Raw genomic sequence first — 20,551 nt, 5'->3', positions numbered from 1 at the left:
ATTGAAAGATGCACTTCTCATGGCATGTGCCCTTGTAGACACTATTCTTAGTATGAGCCTAACATGTATTTAAGCTAGCCTATGCTGTGGCCTTAGACCCCAGCTTCAGCTAAGGTTATATACTCCTAACTCTTACAAGCTCCTTGCTTTTGCTATAAAGTGATGCCTAACTTCTTGCAATCTACCAACGCCTCTCTAACACTGAATCACCGAATGCGAGTGACAGGATAGAGACCAGCTTTGGTTCAGATTAGAGTTAGTGCTTAACAGCGTCTCACCGGAAACACTGTGGCACAATTAGTTTACCATATAATTCTGTAGGCGGACACTCATGTCTTATTGCCATTATCTTTCGTCCACTCTTGGAAAAGTACCACGTTATCATCCATATACATGTGCATACCCTTCCTGATCGTAGCACGCAATACTCCATTCGCATCCACCTCTTGAGACGGGTCAATAGCTGCATCACTACAGAAGTGTCTGGGAACAAGCAGACGATTCTCTGCATGGATGGCACTAAGGTCTCCTATGAAGGTTGGAGCCATCGGATGGTCCATGGGAGAGGAATGCCTCATCATAAAGTTCTCGATGTTATCAATAGCATGTAATGCAGAGGCAAACTGCTTGTCGTCCTCAAGAGCAACGATCTTCATGGATTGATATGCTTTGGTCAGGGATTTCCTGTTGCATGTAAGCAGTTGAAGATATACCTTTGAAAATAGCTTACATCTCTGCAGTGGTAATGGGGGGTATGTACACTTCTGCTAACACACCTTGGATGTTGAGAACGGCCTCTTCCTGGCTGTTGGCCCACAGCAAATAATGGGTATGCGTCGAGCTGAGAGAGTCCACAGTTAGGCTGTTTCCGAGTTTCCCAATGTCATCGAACTGGGCCAGCTGTGAGGACTTCATCTGCAGGTGCTTGATCATGGCCTTGTTGGACTGCAAGAGGTCTGAATGAAAGCGTTATGAGGTTACATGACAGTCGCGGATTATATGACAAATAAGGTGTGCACATACCCAGTTGCATGGGGCATACTAACTTCTTGATATTGTCCCAGTTGCAGCCTAGATATGAAAGCAACATTGTTGTAGTTCGGATTGGAAAAGTAAATCACTCCTCTTTACGCATCCCTCAAGTTTTGGGATCAGGTCATTGTGTCTCGTACCATCATGCCTCCTGAACACGGAATTCCCTAGCAAACCTCGTTGTGGAAAGAAGTACATGTTATCTTGCTGGTTCCTGATCTACTTCAACCTTTTCACTACCCACACCTGGACGGAGCGGGATGCATGGATGGAGATGTTCAGACGGCAACAGTATTTAATTATTTTTCGTTATTTATCACTGATCAATGGGAATATGTCATGTATTTAATGCTAGCCGATTTCGACCAGATGCCCATCAACACCATGCCTTCCCCCAGCAACAACCATTGAAGTGGGCAAGTTTTTGTTGAAATTACATGTATTTCCATCTGACCATTCTCCTTATTTTAGAGTCATCAGGCATCACAGAGAATTACCTGATGATACATCAGATGATTCAAAGCCTGTGAAGCATCTGAAGATCATCAGCCTGACTAAGTGCTTCCTTTGTCTTCCTCTTGATATGCATATTAAATCTTCTTATAGGTCTGGCAATAAACCATCCCAAAGGTGTGCTTGACTCATGTAACCCCGGTATTTGTATTGACTCCTATAGTTCAGCCTTGTCTCTTCCTGTGACTGGGCTGGCTCAGAAGGATTCGTGAGTCATTCATTGCTTCATAACGTGCTGTGTGAATAACTAAGTTGGTATAGAACTGATTCGGAAGGTACCATCTCTAATGAGAGTAGTCCCGAACGACTGGATGCGGTACATATGGGTCTGACTGTACCTATCACTGACAATGTGTCCGATGGCATAGATAAGGTCATTCCATTTTGCATGTGTCATCTTTGTATGCTTATCTGTTATACAGGTGAAGGTGCCCAAAGCACCTGTTCCTGATGTCGTAGTGATTAAGACTGGAATAGTCGCCGTTGATGGGCCCATTAAGGATGACCTCTTGTCAGTGTCCTTACCCATTGAACAGGCTAAAGTTGTTGTTGTGTCTGAGCCTGGCACCGTGTTGAAGGGACCCAAGTTGGTAGTAGGAGCTTCCAAGCATGTCATGTCCATACTCCCTTGCATTGAAGAATTAACTTTGGTGTTCAGGCGTGATGATGTATTGACCATTGTTCCCTTCTATTTGGAGGATCATCTCCAAGGAAACCGAACCTTAGCCAAGTAGGTCTGCTTGCATGTTGACCGATGCCTGTCTCACTTATATATATTCTTTTAGGCATATATACAACTTTGCATTACATATGGAAGGCCACAATATGGTTAATCTGTTCACTGCAGATCCTCGTGCATATCATGTCACCTATTTTGGTGAAAATCGGCGTGTTGTGGACAAGAAGGACATCGAGTGCAGCTTCTTTACGGTCAGGCACGTCACTTATTCCAGTCTGACCGAGGGTATGTGGGCTCGTGAGGTGAACATCCAACCTCTAGCTAGGACATGGCCTCGGCAGCATGCTGTTCTTTCTCAGATTCTCCAGTACAATAATGTCATCATTTCTTCCTACAAGTCTGGTATACAATTCTCTACCGCTAGAAAGCCCAGTGGTGGTACATGCATCTGTGAAATTTGGACCCATGCTAACGCTCAAATCAGGTGCTAAGGAAGTTCAGCCAAAGAACATTCCTATGGATGGATTGACTCATGGACCCCATACGTGGTTGACGTCCATGTTGTACATGATGACGTACTAATGCATCTGTTTTTTTAGCCATCCGCCCTTGGAATGTTGACGGTGAGTGCTCGTATGTCTTTCTGGTTATTCCCGTGCTGACTATGACTTTATAGTGCCCTTATTTCGCAGTGTGCAGCCTTTCCGGCTTACAGAGTACACTAAACTACCTATGGACTTCAAAGATCTGTCTCCTGGCAAATTCGTCCTGTTGGTTTTCATGGTATCTGGTTATAAGAATAAGAAGGGTTTCAATGTCACCTCTTTGAATGTGCAATTCAGTATTCGCTTGTCCAATTTCAGCTCATATGATGAGGATGAAGGAGAAGAGCCTCTACCTGCCTATCTGTGTGATGAGACACCCCTCGGTGTAGACAAGACTACTCTTATGATGGCAGTTGATGACGAGTTGGTGTTTGATCGAGACATTGAGGTTCCTGGTTCTGAAGATGGGCCATTGTTTTAGAATGTGCGAATAGAGGTGTATTTATTGAAAAGCAAATATGTTGTTTAAACCCCTGTCACCTTCATATCCTTTTGATATAATGTTTATTGCATGCCAACTCGTATTGGTCGACAATTGACCTTCAATCACCTGCGTGAACTGCATCCAGTTTTGGTCTGTGTGGTTCATTGCATATAAGATCATTTTTAATAGTCCACCAGGTTGGGTTTGTGTACGTACCGCTGCGTCGACTACATCTGAGACCTCGGTATGCACGTATACGCCAAAATGTAACTCGAGCGTTTCCAGATCCTTTGGCATTTTATGGACAACACTGCATGTCAACTTGGGATGGTAGCTGTCTGTGTTGATGCTCATTATATGCAGTTGTTTTAGCTCTCCCACAGATGCTGGAAAATCAACGGTGTCCGTCTTCTGTGATGCCTCATCTGTCCAAGTGGTGAGATGACATGTTGTTTGTATATGCGATGCTCTCTCCTACCTAGAACAATCCAACAACGAAGCTCTTGTAACGTGCTTGCAACAGCAATCATCACTTCCTCCATCCAGCGCATGGTATTCATGGACAAGTCTATCTCTAGTGATTCCAGTCTTTGCATGGATGAGAAGCAGCTCACTGATGGATTACTGAAATCATCATGAAAGTACGTGTTGAATGTCCTTTGTCTGATAGCGATCAACCGGACATTGCTGAATGATGCTGTGATGGGCAAGGAATTCCATTGCACTATGGTATCATTCTCTGCATCATGCAGGTACAAGGAGTAGTGCAGCTGTTGCCTGCTTAACATATTGGCCAATGCGGTCTCGGTGTAACTCCCCCCTGCAAGTGTAACCTGACTGAACATGCCAACACAAGACCTGAGTAAGGTGCTGTCAAGCATTGCCAGGTCCATATCATGCAGTACTACCCCCAAGGCACTCTTGGAGACTATCCCAGTCAATACTGCATCTGCGTTGGATGGCCAACAGGTTCCTGAAAGGTCTGAAAAATGTAGATGTTTTATGGCGAGTTTGATAGAAGGATTCTGCCACAGGATGGTTGTACATGTCATGCTGTCATGCCTCCTTGTAATGAATGCATCTTCAAATAAGTGTTCTAAGCAGAGCTGTCGGAAGGCTTGAGATGTGCATGATAAAGTTAGTAGCATCGCCCTGCTTGCGTAGCTGTGGACGATTTCTCTTTGAAGTTCTAACAGTAGTTCATCGTACTCTGACTGACAGTTAACATGATCACTGCAACGTTCGCATCTCACTTACTCATTGTTGAGAACACTCTGAGAAGAATGTTGTCTGAAACTTGTCTAAGAAATTTGCATTAATTTTATGTAAGACCATTCACATGTGATTACTGAGCAAAGTCGAACCCTGCAATCTCTACATTGTCACGGATAATATTGTATCATATAAACTTTCATTGTTCCTGAAAAGATCCAAGATTAGTGACATGCAATGTATGTGTTAAAGTTCAAACGTACCATAATGACCCATCTGAGCAGACTGTCACCATAAGTGTGCTGCTGATGCAGTAACTCTCATCTAAGTAACCCGAACGTAACATGCTGCAATCCATCCAAAATGCTCCGCATGCTGTACTATCGACCAGTCACCACATATTGGCCATTTCGGGATGGAATAGGTCCCCATCTTCTTCCTTCTCCATATTCAGGCTAACAGTCAAAGTGAATTTATCCCCCACTCGTCGACATTTGTATGGCTGGAACATCACCTCATAATCTTCTCCAGTTGGGATATAAGTAAAGCCGTGTTCCTTGTACTTCACAATAGCCAGGTGATCTCCTATCAACCTTTTGGTGAAGAAGGAGTTCACGGCAAATTTGCGCTGTAGAGTAGCAAGTGGATATAGCGAATATGCGTGGGTACTCATAATAAAGTTCATGACGCATGCTACGGTTAAGTCAGCTTAAGCCTAATGTGAAAGGGGTGGCTTACTGGAATGGAACTGTAACACACAGTATATCGGTGTGCCTCTAGTCAACATGATTTGAACCTTCCTCTCACTCCCTGGACAGACGAAGTCTAGCATGGCAATGATTGTCTGTCCCTTGTAGTCTCCAGCAGAGCTAAAGGTGACCTTTGGTGGATTCATGATCGTCATATCACCTTTGTCTATGATATCCTCTAGAGACGGATTCTGCTTCAGTCGTGGCATGTAAATATAGCCTGCCTGGAGCATGAACTCGAATACCGGTATCCTTCTACCGAACTCAATGTACAAGTCCAAGTCTGCCTCTTCAAATATTATCTCCATAAAGAAGGAGAGTGCCATAGAACCAGAGATGATAAAGCCAATCAGACATTGTATTTGAATGAACAGTAACTGTTCGCAGGCAGAAAAGAAGGGGGATAGTATGTTCTGCAATGACCACAGCATGATTGCAGGTGATTGTGATGCAGCAGAGCAATATATTACCAACCGATGTCCCTTTTCCAACGCATTAAATCCTGATGGCTGACTTGAGATCACCTGTGAATGGGGTTCCAAGGGTCCCCCTGCTGCCTTGCATTCCCCTGTATGCAAGATTTCCCACCGATAAGCGACAGCCCCTACTCGAGTTGTATACCCTCACGTCCATTTCACCCGCTCTTGCCTGCCACCTCTGTTAATTCCATTCTTTGTTGGTACACCAATGGAGCCTATATTAGATGGGTCTATGTCTGCTAGGCTACAACTGTTTCCGATTGAGTATGATGAGGTATGCACCTTGTCTAATGGTTAGGAGTGGGATAATTAGCTTCTCTTTTTAGCTGTGGTTATTGTACACAAAGGTGAAGGCAGCATTCTGGACATCTGCCGAGATCGACTTGACAAAGGACCTGCCTGATTGGGATAACCAGCTCACCAATAATGACAGACACGTTGTATCCACCGTCCTCGCTTTTTTCACGTCTTCAGATGCGATTGTCAATGAGAACCTCATCACAAGGTTCTGTATGGAAGTGCAGATACCTGAAGCGCATTATTTCTATATGTACCAGGCAATGATGGAAAACATACATTCAGAAGTCTATGGGCTACTCATCGACACCTATATTCATGATGTGGGGGAGTGCACTGCTCTTTTTCGTGCCATCGATGAACATCTGACTGTGAAAGCCAAGGCAGAATGGGCTCTGCATTGGATCACAGATACTTCATCTTTTGCTACTTGTCTCGTAGCATTTGCCACTGTTGAGGGCATTTTCTTTTCCGGATCCTTTGCAGTGATTTTCTGGTTGAAGAAATGAGGTCTGATGCCTGGACTGTCATTCTCCAATGAGCTCATTGCTCATGATGAAGGTTTACACACTCTTTTTGCCATAACTCTATATCGCACCTTGAAGTTTCCTTTGCCTGGAAATGTCATTGTGGAAATCATTCACAGTGCAGTAGATATTGAAAAGGCTTTCTGGGATGGTATGTATACTGTCTACCCTGTTTCGTATGGTCCTTATTATGTGCAAACAGGCGCATTCAAGTTGCCTTGTCTCAGATTGGATGCCGAGAACATGAAGAAATATATCGAATTTGTGGCCAATTACTTGCTTGTGGGGCTTTCCTTACTGAAGGAGTTCAATGTGGTGAATCCCTTTGATTTCATGGAGCTCATATCCCTCGAAGGAAAGACCAATTTCTTTGAGAGATGGGTGGGAGAGTATAGCCATGCGTTCCTGTCTCATAATAATGTTGTTCAGAGTTTGTGAGTATGCCATGACGGTGTCTCTCTGTGGATATACTGAAGCTTTTTTCAGCAGTACAGAGGAGGACTTTTGACATATGATTGACATGATGTCATATGTTATTCTATGTTATGTAATGATCATTAATTGTAACCCCTTTTTCGAGTACATCTCTCCCTTCATGACTTCCAACACAACAATGGTGTCCATTGGTCCCCCTGAGATGGCACTGGTTGTCACGACTCAAAAGCTGTTATCTCCTCTTTTGCTCAATATTATGAATTTGCATGTGAATGCTCTTGCGTGTTCCATTCAAGATGATGCGAGTGACGTGTATATAACGTATCTTTGAGTGTGTACCCACTTTCACCCCCCGCTGCGGTCGGCTCATATTGACCTTAGATGAAGCTTGCTGAGATGATCAGCAGCGAAGGTGGGACGTGGTCTGCATGTGAGCTATTAGACCATCATGGTTCCGTGGCATCCTCTGATGATTCTTGTGTCGAAAAGGCGAGGTATACTGGTATACTTCTTCCTATGCTAATTCTCCCTCTCTCAGGTTATGCGTCTCATCATTGATGGTCATCACGTCATCCCTAAGGACCCGGATGAATGGGCCAAACCCATACTACACATAGCAGCCGACATGACCCCCTCTGAAATGGATGAGCTGAAAGCACAGTGCAGCACAAGTGTATGGGCAGCACTTGTCTTTGCCAGCGTACGACGAACACCTGTGAGGACATTAAATAATATTAGCATTGGCAAGATCAAGAATTGTGATTGGGACCTGTTTCCAGTTCCGATGGATTTGCCTGTGGGAATTTAATTTTCTTTCACATGTTTGTTATTGTTGACTCTTGGTTCTCATAGTGTGGTAATTGTCTATGAAAAGGGCACCCTTGTCAACTGCAATATGTGGGGAACTCGAAGTGTCACGAGTGTGCCTTGTTCCAGCTTTCCTGTCCAAAAGGCGGGCTGATCAGGAGACTGTCTTGCTCGGTAGGGACCCGCCACGATTACCCCTGCAAGGATAACATCGAAGCTGCTGTTGCTGCTTCCCCGCAAAGGAAGCAAAAATGCATTAATGACATAGATGATATTAAGATCCTTAAAGAGGAGATTGCTGCATTGCATTGTGCGGTAGAAGATAACACTAGTATGGTGTTACAAACTAGGGCAGCATTTGTGAAAGCAGTTGATCTGCTCCATGAGTACAGTGTCAAATTCATATGTGACTGATATTCTGTACCTTGCCCCTGTTTATTGTATCTCTGTCAACGACCGCTGCCTGCCTGCCGTCTGTCATGTCTTCACCGCTTCTGCTGTACGATATCCTCGCACGTATCTTATCCGACTCTACTCTTGCACACAGTGACTTATATACATGTCTAACCATATGTCAAGGCTGGTACGATGCCAGTGTAAGAGTTTTGCTACAGGAGATACATGTCAGCAGGTGCAGAGACTGTGGATATTGGTCCGATTATCTGCAGTTCCATTCAGTGTTAGCACCATGTGTGCAAGTGATACATATTGATGGTTGAGGGATGCCCTTGACATCTTTCTTTCTCAATGATATCCTAGCCCTTTGCCATGGAATACACGTATTCATTGCCTTTCGGATTGACCTGGCTCAGTTTCACACCCCTATCCTCTTCCATGCAGGTGTAGACATTAGGTTGGAGAACTGTTATGTCTGTAGCATGGGTGCTTTATACCTGTTCTACTTTTCCCATATCATGAGCGTCACTGTCATCTGTCCTGCTTTCCATCCAGTGGATACACCTGGAGTGTCATACCATGGTCCTGTAATGAGCATGCCGATGGAAACCTGACTTCCACTCAACCCAACAAACCACAGCCCAGAAACCTACGGATTCCGATTCCCAGTTTCTATTTCATATTCCATTTCATATTCCTTTTATATTTCACTTCTCCATATTAATTTATCAATAGCCTGACATCAGTAGCGAACATGTCATTGGACCCCATCAGCTACCAACTGGTAGAATACATCCTCTGACAACCCTAGAATGTAGACCACTCCGAGTAGGAACTAGATCGGACTCCTAACTAGTATATAAGCCTTAGAATTACACTGTAGATACTCAGTTCGAATATCAACTTGGTTCAGCCCAATCTCTCTCTCTGACTCTTAAGTCACACTCTCGTTCTCCAGTCCGTGGAACTCTGATCCATTGGACTTATCTTTTACCTCATCTCTGCCACCCCATGGACTTCTATCCGTATCCATCTTAGGGCTTCGGCTCAGGGGTGACGTTGCTAATAGCTTTGCCTATGCCCGATGCATCCTGCGGCATTCCACTACGTGCACTTATTGCTGCAATCCTATTGGCACGATCCTAACAGGTCCTCCTCGCATAGTAGGAAAGCTAGAAGTCTACCACACATCCATGCACAACACTATTTGATTGTTTGATTGTCTTATGTCATGGATAGCATTCGAAATGGTCTTCATTGGTTTGGCTCATTTGCATGCAGTCGCCCCTCCACCAAATACAGAAGTGGCTGTCATGTTGACTTTTAATAATGGGATCAAACGCTTATTGGTAAACCTTAATGGTGAGTTTGTGAGCATGACCCATCAACCACTTGACTGATCGTTTGTACAGACACGTCGGTGGGGTCCCCATATGCCCTCATTTTGTCTCATGCCCATTCAATCGAATGGCTGGCTATTTTTTCAGAACATAATGAGCAAAACGCGATTCTCGAAACCCTGCACACTGTACCCAAGGATGCCCTGCTTCAACATATCACTCTCAGTGCACACTTCAGAGATCAAAGTTGGTCACTGGTTGCATCTGCATTGCGCTCTCTCCCTCACTACAGAGAATTGTGCCTAGCCTATCAATCCATCCCCCCTAATAGAGATTGCTTAAATGATCCTCCTCGATCTTATCCATTCACCGTAACTTATCAAGACTTTAACAGGTTGCTTCATAAGTGTGTTTGATTTCTGCCAAGTGTTCTTTACTTCTTCGTCTTATGCTGCTTCTAGGTTAAGACGTTTGCAATAATATTGCCTATTGATCTTTATGCCATTCATATTCAAGTATGTTTTTCTACTGCACAACCGTATCGGGAAGTCGATCATGCTGAATCTGAAACCGCTTCAATTACAGAATCTGGGTGGTAGGCTAGCTTCATTGGTGGAGTTTTCGTAGCAACAGGAGTAACTAGAAAATTTGTCCTCTGTATCAGATTCAGTCACCGAATCATCATCAATCATCTATCGCAACTATACGTTCCGTTTATTTTCAATAGGTCACATTCTATGAATGAACACGAACATGAATGAATGAACATGAACATGGCATCGAATTTTTAGTTACTGTCTGTATATCTCCACATTTTTAAACACACCTTCATGTCACCCAATAGACCCATTGGTTCTTGACCCCTCTTGTAATCATGCAATGCCATGTGAGCATGTATTACATCCGGCGTGCCTCAACAAGTCGATTGTGCGTACTGCTATGATGGTCCACAAAAGGTTACCCAGTGGTAACCCCTTTATTGGCATATCTTCATCCTACTTCTACATCACCTAAAGACTCTGAACGTCAGCGAGTCACTTACAGCTTCATTCCTCCAATTAACTAATGTTGTATGATTTCGACAGTATGGCTGACAAGGCATCCCTCCCGGTGGCATTTCCTTCGAGCATGCATACCATTGATGTGTCCAATTGGAACTGACTGGTTTCTTCCAATGATGCACCTAATTCCCTGCAACTGCTTTTGCTCAAAGCAGCACTCACCCATTGTACTTCCGACATTGCTGTACTATACAAAACACTCGAGCAGTGCAAAGATTTGCACCTCAAGATACAACAAGAACTTGTAATTGCAAAAAATGACGTCCGCTTAATCAAAACTGTGATGCATCCCACACATATGTTTCCACCCGAACTGTTAAGAGAAATATTCATGTATGGAAGGAAGGGTGGCTTCAATGCTTGTGTCTCTGTAATGGACAATTTATGGCGATGGGCACAGGTTTGCCATCAATGGAGATACATCTGTCTTGAGTCTCCTTCTTTGTGGTCAGCTGTATCTTTGGACTTCCTCTCCGATGCCAACCTGCAGCTTTCAAGCTCACTTTCGTCATGCTACACCTTACATGTGTTGGACAAATGCTTGTCCAGGTGTTTGGCTCTTCTGTTCAATATAACTATCATTGTGCCTCGGTTGCATATCGAAGGCAATCCTCTTGTCGACTGCCTTATCTGCAGGTGTAGCCAATGGCAAAGTCTTTCGATGGATGCTCCCATGGATGTATGGCGTGCATTGGATATCTGTACAGGGTCTTTAGGAGCATTAAAGACGCTTGCTATAAATGATTCTCACCACACATCTATGGCAAGTACTGGTCATCCTACATACACCAACATTATACTCTCGTCATTATCGTTCACACCAGACCTCCAGTCATTGTCCATATTTGATGTCCCCCTCCATGCCTTGATGATACCACCCGCTGTTTTACAGCACTTGGAGGAATTCCGATTTCAGCTGTACAACCAAGCATCCGCCATGTTGGACCTTCTGCCCCTCATGGACAACCTGTGCAGACTAGACATCACGTGTGATGCAGACGTCGAGCAGTTTGAACGTATCATTGAGCTACCCACAGTTGCAAGTCTTACCCTTCGAGATGGCGAGTCCTTCAATGCACTACCATTGGTGTGGTCCCTCCTCCATCTTGATAACTTGCGTATGTTGTCCCTGTCATACGAAGGCAATATACTCGACCCTGCTTGGCCTTGCTGTTAAGCACTAACTCTAATCTGAACCAAGGCTGGTCTCTATCCTGTCACTTGCATTCAGTGATTCAGTGTTAGAGAGGTGTTGGTAGATTGCAAGAAGTTAGGCATCACTTTATAGTGAAAGCAAGGAGCTTGTAAGAGTTAGGAGTATATAACCTTAGCCGAAGCTGGGGTCTAAGGCCACAGCATAGGCTAGCTTAAATACATGTTAGTCTCGTACTAAGAATAGTATCTACAAGGGCACGTGCAATGAGAAGTGCGTCTTTCAACGAATGAGGAGGGAGGACACTAAAAGAAGTGTGCTCCTGACGAATGAGAGTAAAGAGTGCATATCACCTGCATCTGCATGGGACTCCATCTGAATAGGCTGCATCCAGTAGACCACCCTTGACTGGCGGTCGACTCTCGTCCAACTACTAAGAAGCATGATGCCATCGAGAGAAGCATGATGGCGCATGTGGGTCATTGGTCACCTGGGAGCAGCAGTGATGAACTGGGGTGACAGCAACCGGGTAAGTGGGTAAGGAGTGTGCTGGTGGAATATCATGGGTCTGAGAGATAAGATAGGCAGGTCCGGGGTTCCGAGAGATAAGGATAAGATAAGATAAGGAAAATAGGGGTAAAACCATAATAATACCCCCTGACTAAGACTGTCATCCCGACAGTCCTTTAGATGTACTTACTCCTTGAGTCGAGGGAGTTAGTAGATTCCCTATCCCATTTGTAGTTCTTGGTTTGTTCCCAAGTAGACATGCCCCGTTCTTCTTGAGGGAAGCTGGAGTTGGTCTGAGTCATTAGAGGAGACTCAGAACACTCGTCTTCAAAGACGTCTTCATCCATGTCCGATGAATAAAAGCCCTGCTCGTTGGAGGATAATGGATCGGTATGATTCCTGACTGGAAAGAGTGTTGAGCTCTCGGTCGAAGGGCCAGGAGATGATATGGTTATACATCCCCCTTCCTTCCCCAAGTGTCGCAAATTGTGATCCTCTATGCGGTCTTCCTTGTCCTCGTATTGTTTGATGAGTTCTTTGGCATGGGCGAGATTGCTCCTCTTGACCCAGGTAGCTTCCTCCACTGGGTATCCCTTCCATTTGACCAAATATTCTGTTATGGTCCTCCAGCTATGTCCTTGACCGACGACACGGTTGCGGTCCTGAAGTAGTTCCTCTACTTCATATTCTTCTTCGCCTTCCACGAGCTCCGGTTTGGGTGGCGGAGGTTTTTCCTGGTTGGAAAACTCCGGGGGGACATACAGAGTTAGGTATCGTTCATTGAACTTGTTGTGGATCTTCCATCCTGGCAGCAGCTTTAGTTCGTATGTGGAGGGCCCCTTTTTGGAAACTACTTCAAAGGGGCCGACATGTTTGTTGCCTAGCTTTTTTGCTGGTTGGGGGAGGTGAAGGTTGGTTGAGTCCAACCAGACTTTATCTCCTGGTTGGTACTCCTGTGCAGGGCGAGTGTGTTTGTCATAAGCCTTTCTCATAACTCTGACGGCTTTATTCAGAGAGTCTTCCGCTTGCTTGCATACTCTCTGGAGGCTTTCGATGAAGTCAGTTACCGATGGTGTTTCCGACTGCCTCACCGTGGTTGGACGAATGTCCCCATCTCATCTAAAGACGATTTTGATGGGGGAAAAGCCCATTGCAGAGTGTTGGCGGTTGTTGTGAGCGAATGCTGTCCATTGCAGCCATTCGCTCCAGTTGTCCTGTTTGTGGTTAACGAAGACTTGAAGGTATTTTTTGAGTTCTTGGTTAACCCGCTCCATTTGTCCATCTGTCTGAGGGTGATAGGCCATTGATGGATTTCCTTGAATATTCATCATTGCGTATAGCTCAGTGATGAATTTCGACATGAATTGGGGTCCTCGGTCGGAGATGACTTTGGAGGGGGTGACTCCAAATCAGCAAATGATCTCGTCACGTAGGATTTTGGCCCATCCACTTGATGAGAGTTCCTTTGTGCATGGAATTAGCACAATGTATTTCGAGAATCGGTCTACAACGACTAATACCACGTCGTAGCCTTTGGATTCAGGAAATCCAGTAATCATGTCGACTGAGATGTGTTCCCAGGGTTGAGATGGTACAGCATTGGGATGTAGCAGAGCTGCTTTCTGCTGCATATCAGTTTTCGTCCTTTGACACGCCTCGCATCCTTGGATGTAAGTTTCCACGTCCATTCGCATTTTGGGCCACCAGTAGTCCCTTAAGACTAATGCTCTGGTTTTTTCGATGCCCGGGTGTCCTGCGGAGACATGGTCATGGTGATGGGAGATGAGTTCTCCCCGTAGGGTGTGGTCATGGGGAACATAGATACGTCCATCGTAGAATAGCAGGTTGTCTTTCTCAATGACCCTCTTCTCGTGGTTGAGGCTCAAAGCAATCCCTCGGTCCCACCATTGGTGATCGCTTGTCGCTCTTCGAATTTTGCCATGAATTTCCTCCTCTGCTGGCACTATTAAGGCATGGAAGAATTCTGGCTTCAAGAGGACAATATCGTCATTGTCCTTCTTGCCCTGGTCATGGTCGGCCCACCAGCTTAGAAGGTCGGCCTTCCTATTGGATGCTCCTGGCTTGTGGTTGAGTGTGAAATGGTATTCTGCTAGTTCAGTAACCCACCGCGCTTGTCTGCGGTTGAGTTTTTGGGGTTTGCGGAAGTATTGCAGGTTTGAGTGATCCATCCAGATTTCGAAATCTTGATGGGCACCCATAAGGTAATGTCGCCATTCTTCCAAGGCGATCATTATTGCTAGCAATTCCTTATCATAAATCTTGTAGTTCCGTTCCATCACGGAAAGAGATTTTGATAGGAATGTGATCGGGCACCATTTTCCTTCCTGTTCCTGAGACAGGATGGCCCTGATTGCTCCTTCACTGGAGTCCGCCTCCATGCGAAACTTGTTGTAGTCGTTTGGCATTGCCAAAATGACTCCTGTTGCGAATTGGCATTTGAGTTCCTCCAACGCCTCTTGTTGTTCCTTTCCCCATGTCCAGGGGACCTTCCCTGTAAGTTTCGTCGTTGGTTTGACGATTGCGCTATAATGCCAGATAAATTGTCGATAGAAATTGGTGAACTCTAGGAATGACTGTAGTTCCTGCTTCTTGGAGGGCGTTGGCCAGTCCATGATACCAGCAATTTTAATTGGGTCCATTCTAATGGATCCCTCGCTGATGATGACTCCAAGGTACTCGGTCTTGAGTACCTCAAATTCGCATTTTTCTGCCTTCAAGAACAGTTTGTTCTTTCGCAGAATCTTTAGGACTTTCCACACAATTCTTTGGTGTTCCACCTTGTCCTTGGTGAAGATGAGGATGTCATCCAAATAAATGGTGACTTTTCCCTGAGTAATGAGATCTTTAAAGATATCATTCATCATCCATTGGAATGTGGCTGGTGAATTGGTTAATCCAAAGAACATAACCATCGGTTCATAGAGCCCCCAGTTAGTGTGGAATGCAGCTTTGAACTCGTCCCCTTTTTTGATTCGAACGTTATTGTATCCCCAGCGGACATCCAGCTTAGTGAAATACCTCACGTCCTTGAGCTTATCCATAAGATCAGAGATAAGCGGTAAAGGATAGCGGTTTTTGATGGTTATTTCATTAAGCTTGTGGTAGTCTTGTACGGGCTGCAACTTTCCATCCTTTTTCTTAACAAAGAAAAAGGGAGATGCCATTGGGGACTTGGAGGGTCGAATTCAGCCAGTGGCTAGGTTCTCATCCAGGAATTTGTCCAGCTCCTCTTGCTCCCTTGGGTTCAAGGGGTATATCTTGCAGTCCAAGCTGGCATTGGCATTGGGAATCAGCTCAATGGCATGATCCCAAGGCTTGCGAGGGGGGAGTTCATCAAAGTTTTCCTTGGTGAAGACATCGATGAAGTCTCGATAATGTTCAGGGACAATCTCCTTGAACAATTTTATCTTTTTGCCCTCATTGGCCTTGGCTGCTAAGTCATTGGCTTTATGTCCCACCACTTGTATGTGAAAGGCTTCCTCAAAGTCTATGATGAGGATGGTATCTCCATCCTCGACTTCGGTTCCCCACTGTTGCTCTGGATCCTCATCTGGGAGATGGAACGGTACTTTGTGGCAGTCGCAGCATGCTAAAGTTACTGAACCTGTGTTCCAGTTGATAAGTGGGTTATGCCTCTGTAACCAGTCATGTCCTAGGAAGATAGGTGTGGTTCCTAGGTCGACGACTGCTAATTTGATACGTTCACTGTGATCTCCGATTTTGAGTCAAACTTCAGCAAATTCAGTGATGTCGCCACCTTTGTTGCAGGTACCATCTGTGTTGTAGACCGGAGTGGGGTGAGCCACTTTATGCGTGGTAATACCATGATCATGGGTCCACTGCCAGTCGATAGTGCTTCCAGTACAGCCACTGTCGATCAGGGCCTTTGCAGAGTGATGGGCCATAGTATCAAAGGTCTCCAATTGTAGGGTGATTGTGATATTTTGCCCTTTCGCTCCGCAGACGTACTGGGGTGGTTTGGTAAGCTGATCCATATATTCCAGCTTTTGGTACTCGTCCAGATAGGATTCCCTGACTTGGTTCTCCAAGTTGGTTACCAGTGGCTCATCCACCTCCATTTGTCATCGGGGGTGGACCCACTGTTTGAGAAGTGATACCTTCTCTCCTGGGGTCTTGGTGAGTCGCATAGCTCACCAAGTCCAGGCAGCTCCGAAGGGCTTCAGCCATTGGGAGCCCTGAGAGTACTCCACCGATGCTGGTGGTATTGGGGTCTTCCTCTCATCGTCACAGTTCATAGGCTGCAAAGGCCCTGCTCCTATGACCGTGCGACTGGTCAGTTCCCTTTCGCCTCGGTGCAGACACCCACTCGGGTTAGTTGGGACTTCACTGTATTTTGGAGAGTTCCATAAACTCTTTAAATAACTAGGATTTTCCCTGCCATCAGTGCTATCCTTGAAGGGGAGATGTACCTGAAAGGGGGAGTCTCTCTCCCCTGTTCGACCCGCTTGTTCCTTGTGGGCAATTGAGCTTTTTCGGCTGGTGTCCTCTATGATAGAGGTGGCCATTCCTGGGTTATCCTTTCTACTTGGGTCCACGTGTGGTGCTGGGTTATCTCCAGAGGCTTTACAACAGTCCGCCATTGGGTCCGCTGGGCTCCACCGGCCCTCGGCTTCGTCCCTAGGCTCGCCTGGATTCCCTGACCTCACCATCACCGAAGTGGTCTGTCGTTGGGGAACCTTGATACACAGAGGAGATGCCAGTTCACCATCATCTGGACCCACTGCCACGATATGCAACTTTCCCATGAGTTGGACTATATAGTCCTCGCTTTGACCTCCCATATGGTGGACGTCACCTGCAGGGAACAATGACGTCGCACCCCCAAGGTTCCACCCTTGGTTGCCTGTCGAACCGGTGATGTGCTCGGTAACGGGCAGCGCGCAAATGAAACAAGTGTCTAGATCGTCAATCTAGATACTAAATCACACACACACACACACAATCACCAATGTATATAAGTTCGAGGGTGAGTACGATAGAAGCACTCGTGATGTACTTAGATTTAGATAATCTAGTGGGGTTTTGCCTGAAAACCACTTCAATTCTTCTTTCGATGTGTTTTACACAAAGTACACTAGTCCGCGATAGCGGGGTTTTATGAACTTGTTTTGTAAGGTATAGTCGAGCAAGTTATGCTCGTTTCGATGTCGTCTAGAAGAACTTCTAGCGGACACTTCAAATAATCAAACAACCAAAGACTCCAAGGTCTACAAAGAGTGCAAAATCACTCTACAAAGAACGCTCAGGTTCTGACTTCAAGTACAAGACTTGCAAAGAGTACACAGACTCTGGAGTTCCTTGAACTCGATGATTGTTCGAACTTAAAGCGTTCTAGGGCTTATTTTACTTCAACTAGATGAGGTCTTTTGATTTAAAGTCGACTCAGCACGTCTAGATCGCTAATCTCGGAGAGAGAGAACACGAGGCCTTTGTCCATGGAGCAGTTCAATTAACTAGCAAGGCGCAAACGTGGGGACGGCTCTACTTCCTACTTAACTCTTCTAGATTACTGTAGTCACCCTTATGGGTTGACTTTGGTAACTTAATTCACTTCAGTCGAGGATATGCAATAAAAACCAGTGATTGATTAGGTAGCTATACAGGCTACTAGCACAAACGTGGGGGGAATGCTTTCCTGCCGTTATGCGTCTAGTCGCTGCTAATTTATATGATTCGTGTTTTAGGTATAGGAGCCCGTATCTACAGTAATTATGGTACGAGCTTTGGAATTAATACAAATGGTGAGTCACTATCCTACAAGTATTGCACCATTCCGTAGTTTCTATTCAGTTCGACACGACTGTGCCGGGTTATTCTGTCACCGAGGAGTGCCCTACTAGTCCATGGGTGCTCCTTCTTCCATCTGCAAGGCCTGCCGCGCGCCGTATGTATTGAATACTGCGGTATGCGCAGGATCTCAAGGATGTAACCACCGATTGCGATTGACTGCAGGTCCGAGATTGTATTCTGTTGATCACTGCGCGATCAAGGTCAGTCATCTCGGTACCCAACGCGGCTATTCATTCTTCCAAGGTTATTCCTTTCCTAGCCTGAGTTGATCTCGAAAGCTGATCTGTTTCTCGACTTAGCAATTTTTCCTGACAGGTTCTTTCTACTCGTCGAGGCGACGAGGCATCTAGTTCATTCCATTCTTCAACTTCTTGGTTTTTATACTCCATACAGACAAGTCCCCGAGATTTGACTGTAATAGTCTTGTTTAGGTAGGGCTTAGCTTGGCGTGTTGACAGCTGGTAGAATTGACTCTTCGAGATGTCGTTTCTAAGTCCGTTCTGTACTACCATGCTTTCATTCTTTATGTAGTATTTAGCTACCAGCGTGAAGCCTCCACTGTAGCCCTCTGTACCGCTTGTAGATTGCATAAACTGATGTAAAATCGCAAAATCTACAGGTAGCCTGATACCAGGCGTATCACCGGTAGGCTCCTCTGCATTGTACGTGTGCCCCAAAGGGGTATTTGCAGTGGCTTGGACACAGCAGGTACTGCCAGCACTAGGACTTGGCTGGTGGGGTTCATTGCTAGTTAAAGCAGTGGAAATCCCATGTACGCTGTTAAGGGGCAAGTTCAAGGGTCCCCCTCCTGCTTTTATGCAAGCGTTGGGCGGAGGGGACAGGCACGAGTAGCCCCATCGATCCTGGGCTTCATTCCTGGTCGTGCCTGGACTCTTGATCCATTGATCGAGAATTTGTTCCAGGTTCTTGATCGAATGATCGAGAGTTGCTTCTGGATCCTTGATCGTCTGATCGAGATCCGTCCCGCACTGGTACAGCCTCGAGCTGCTAGTTGGGTCCAACTCTTTCATGCCTGACCCTCGGGGTTCATTGCCCGACAGGCGGTGGTAATCCCCTGATACACCATTCTTGGTTTGCGATTCCTTCATAGTGCGAGATGAATGTGATATATTGTTACAAGTATCTACAGATACAGCATAAGTGTGAATATTCATGTTGTAAGGTGCACCATGATAAACCCCAGCCGATGAAGTAGAATCGCAGAGTCCTACATCGGTGTCTCTTTTATCTCCTCAATCTCTGTTGAGCTAGTGAGGTCTTCTTCCTCTATTTCTGCTAGGACAGCTCGGAGACGGGTTGCAAAAGTCGATGGCTTCTTCTTTGGGAATTTCAGCCACTTTGACTTGTCAGGCAGGCACTTATTGTCCCACCCCTGGTGTCCGGTGTGTCCACACCGGAAACATCACTTTTCTCTTTTGAGACGATTGATGTCCATAGGTTCACCTTCACCACCGTAGGTGAATCCAGTGGCATCCCTCCTGTTCTTCAAGCCACTCGAAGAGCCCCCTGCTATTCTGGGCTTGGAACCAGCAGTCCTGCTGGGATACTTCCCGCCTTGGGTGAGATCAACTCGATAGTTCTCGTCCATTTGTAGGACCCTGTGCCTCCACTCCCAGTAGGTGGTAGGCTGCATATTGTCTCCGCCCATAATAATCTGTTTAATATTGGGCCAGATTGCGAGGGCGACAATTTCCTCCATTTCCTCGTCATTGTGGAAGCGCTTGGCTTCCACAGCCAGTTGTTCGAATCTCTCGAAGAATTCGATGGCTGTCTTAAACTGCGCTTGTTGCAGTTTCTTCCATTGCATCCACTTGATTTGAACCTCCGCTACCTCCCTGAAATGTGTTCAGATGTTTTCCTGGAAGGTTTCCCAGGAGGGAAGGTGATGTCTCCCACTGTGTGGGTCCTTGTAGTGTCATTGCTGGTGGACCCACCAGGTCATCGCTTCCCCACCAAAACGGTGGGCTGCAAAGACTACTCGACTCAGGCCATACCCATATGCTTCATTGAGGGCAAAGTATTGGGCAAAGACCTTGAAGTAGTATTCGCAGTGATTAAAGAAGCGATCTAAGTCGCTGGCCTTCCCATGGAATTTATTGGAGACTTCTATCAGCGTTGGTTTTACGTTTCCCCAAGGGTTGGGTTGTCCATCGGGAATAACCCAACTGTCTGGCGGATCAGGGGGTAGTGGGAGATTGGTGGATCACAGTAGTGATCAGAGAGTTTGATCACTACGCGGTGACGGTGGTTGTGCTGGAGGTCGAGGTGGTACTAGTGGAGGTCCTCCTCCGCCTCCTGGTCCTCCCGGGCCACTGCCACCTCCTCCGGGAGCAGCGGGTGCTGGTCCACCTGCCTTTCCTGTTGGCACAGTTTGTGAGGCTTTGCTGGCCATGCTACGGGCATGGAAGGTGCCTCCTGCTGCCTCAAGTCCTAGGGTGTTGGAGGGTGCCCAGACGGTATCCGAAATCGGGTTTTCTGG

At 45.9% G+C, this 20,551-nt stretch overlaps 7 protein-coding genes across 7 annotated transcripts; 4 read left to right on the top strand and 3 right to left on the bottom strand.

The window, feature by feature from the left end:
• Positions 1 to 329: 329 nt before the first annotated feature.
• Positions 330 to 1,230, bottom strand: EV420DRAFT_1482091 (uncharacterized protein; the record flags this gene model as incomplete). Its single annotated transcript, XM_060469853.1, has 4 exons — positions 330 to 684; positions 731 to 956; positions 1,024 to 1,071; positions 1,173 to 1,230. The coding sequence occupies 4 exons, from the start codon at positions 1,228 to 1,230 to the stop codon at positions 330 to 332; spliced, it is 687 nt and encodes a 228-aa protein (XP_060328128.1).
• Positions 1,231 to 1,358: 128 nt separating this feature from the next.
• EV420DRAFT_1645643 (uncharacterized protein) lies at positions 1,359 to 3,250 on the top strand (the record flags this gene model as incomplete). The annotated part of the gene is made up of 9 exons (XM_060477807.1): positions 1,359 to 1,444; positions 1,504 to 1,590; positions 1,639 to 1,662; positions 1,709 to 1,753; positions 1,807 to 1,918; positions 1,968 to 2,275; positions 2,331 to 2,662; positions 2,824 to 2,847; positions 2,901 to 3,250. The coding sequence occupies 9 exons, from the start codon at positions 1,359 to 1,361 to the stop codon at positions 3,248 to 3,250; spliced, it is 1,368 nt and encodes a 455-aa protein (XP_060328127.1).
• Positions 3,251 to 4,856: 1,606 nt separating this feature from the next.
• On the bottom strand, positions 4,857 to 5,645 carry EV420DRAFT_1273623 (uncharacterized protein; the record flags this gene model as incomplete). Its single annotated transcript, XM_060467777.1, has 2 exons — positions 4,857 to 5,158; positions 5,204 to 5,645. 2 exons carry the CDS (start codon positions 5,643 to 5,645, stop codon positions 4,857 to 4,859), a joined length of 744 nt encoding a protein of 247 aa, XP_060328126.1.
• Positions 5,646 to 5,901: 256 nt separating this feature from the next.
• On the top strand, positions 5,902 to 7,025 carry EV420DRAFT_1645641 (beta subunit of ribonucleoside-diphosphate reductase; the record flags this gene model as incomplete). The annotated part of the gene is made up of 5 exons (XM_060477806.1): positions 5,902 to 5,967; positions 6,020 to 6,475; positions 6,533 to 6,668; positions 6,720 to 6,951; positions 7,004 to 7,025. The coding sequence occupies 5 exons, from the start codon at positions 5,902 to 5,904 to the stop codon at positions 7,023 to 7,025; spliced, it is 912 nt and encodes a 303-aa protein (XP_060328125.1).
• Positions 7,026 to 7,400: 375 nt separating this feature from the next.
• On the top strand, positions 7,401 to 8,173 carry EV420DRAFT_1482087 (uncharacterized protein; the record flags this gene model as incomplete). The annotated part of the gene is made up of 4 exons (XM_060469852.1): positions 7,401 to 7,454; positions 7,491 to 7,723; positions 7,805 to 7,872; positions 7,938 to 8,173. 4 exons carry the CDS (start codon positions 7,401 to 7,403, stop codon positions 8,171 to 8,173), a joined length of 591 nt encoding a protein of 196 aa, XP_060328124.1.
• A 3,056-nt stretch (positions 8,174 to 11,229) lies between these two features.
• EV420DRAFT_1645640 (uncharacterized protein) lies at positions 11,230 to 11,733 on the top strand (the record flags this gene model as incomplete). Its single annotated transcript, XM_060477805.1, has 1 exon — positions 11,230 to 11,733. One exon carries the CDS (start codon positions 11,230 to 11,232, stop codon positions 11,731 to 11,733), a length of 504 nt encoding a protein of 167 aa, XP_060328123.1.
• A 4,658-nt stretch (positions 11,734 to 16,391) lies between these two features.
• EV420DRAFT_1645636 (uncharacterized protein) lies at positions 16,392 to 19,160 on the bottom strand (the record flags this gene model as incomplete). The annotated part of the gene is made up of 2 exons (XM_060477804.1): positions 16,392 to 17,171; positions 18,594 to 19,160. The coding sequence occupies 2 exons, from the start codon at positions 19,158 to 19,160 to the stop codon at positions 16,392 to 16,394; spliced, it is 1,347 nt and encodes a 448-aa protein (XP_060328122.1).
• Positions 19,161 to 20,551: the final 1,391 nt, after the last annotated feature.

The sequence above is a fragment of the Desarmillaria tabescens genome (genome assembly GCF_030435595.1).
Source record: "Desarmillaria tabescens strain CCBAS 213 chromosome Unknown EV420scaffold_30, whole genome shotgun sequence".
In the NCBI taxonomy this organism is placed as follows: Eukaryota; Fungi; Basidiomycota; class Agaricomycetes; order Agaricales; family Physalacriaceae; genus Desarmillaria; species Desarmillaria tabescens.
Note: the sequence above shows the minus strand (reverse complement) of the source record. Positions and strands in the feature narration are given on the sequence as shown.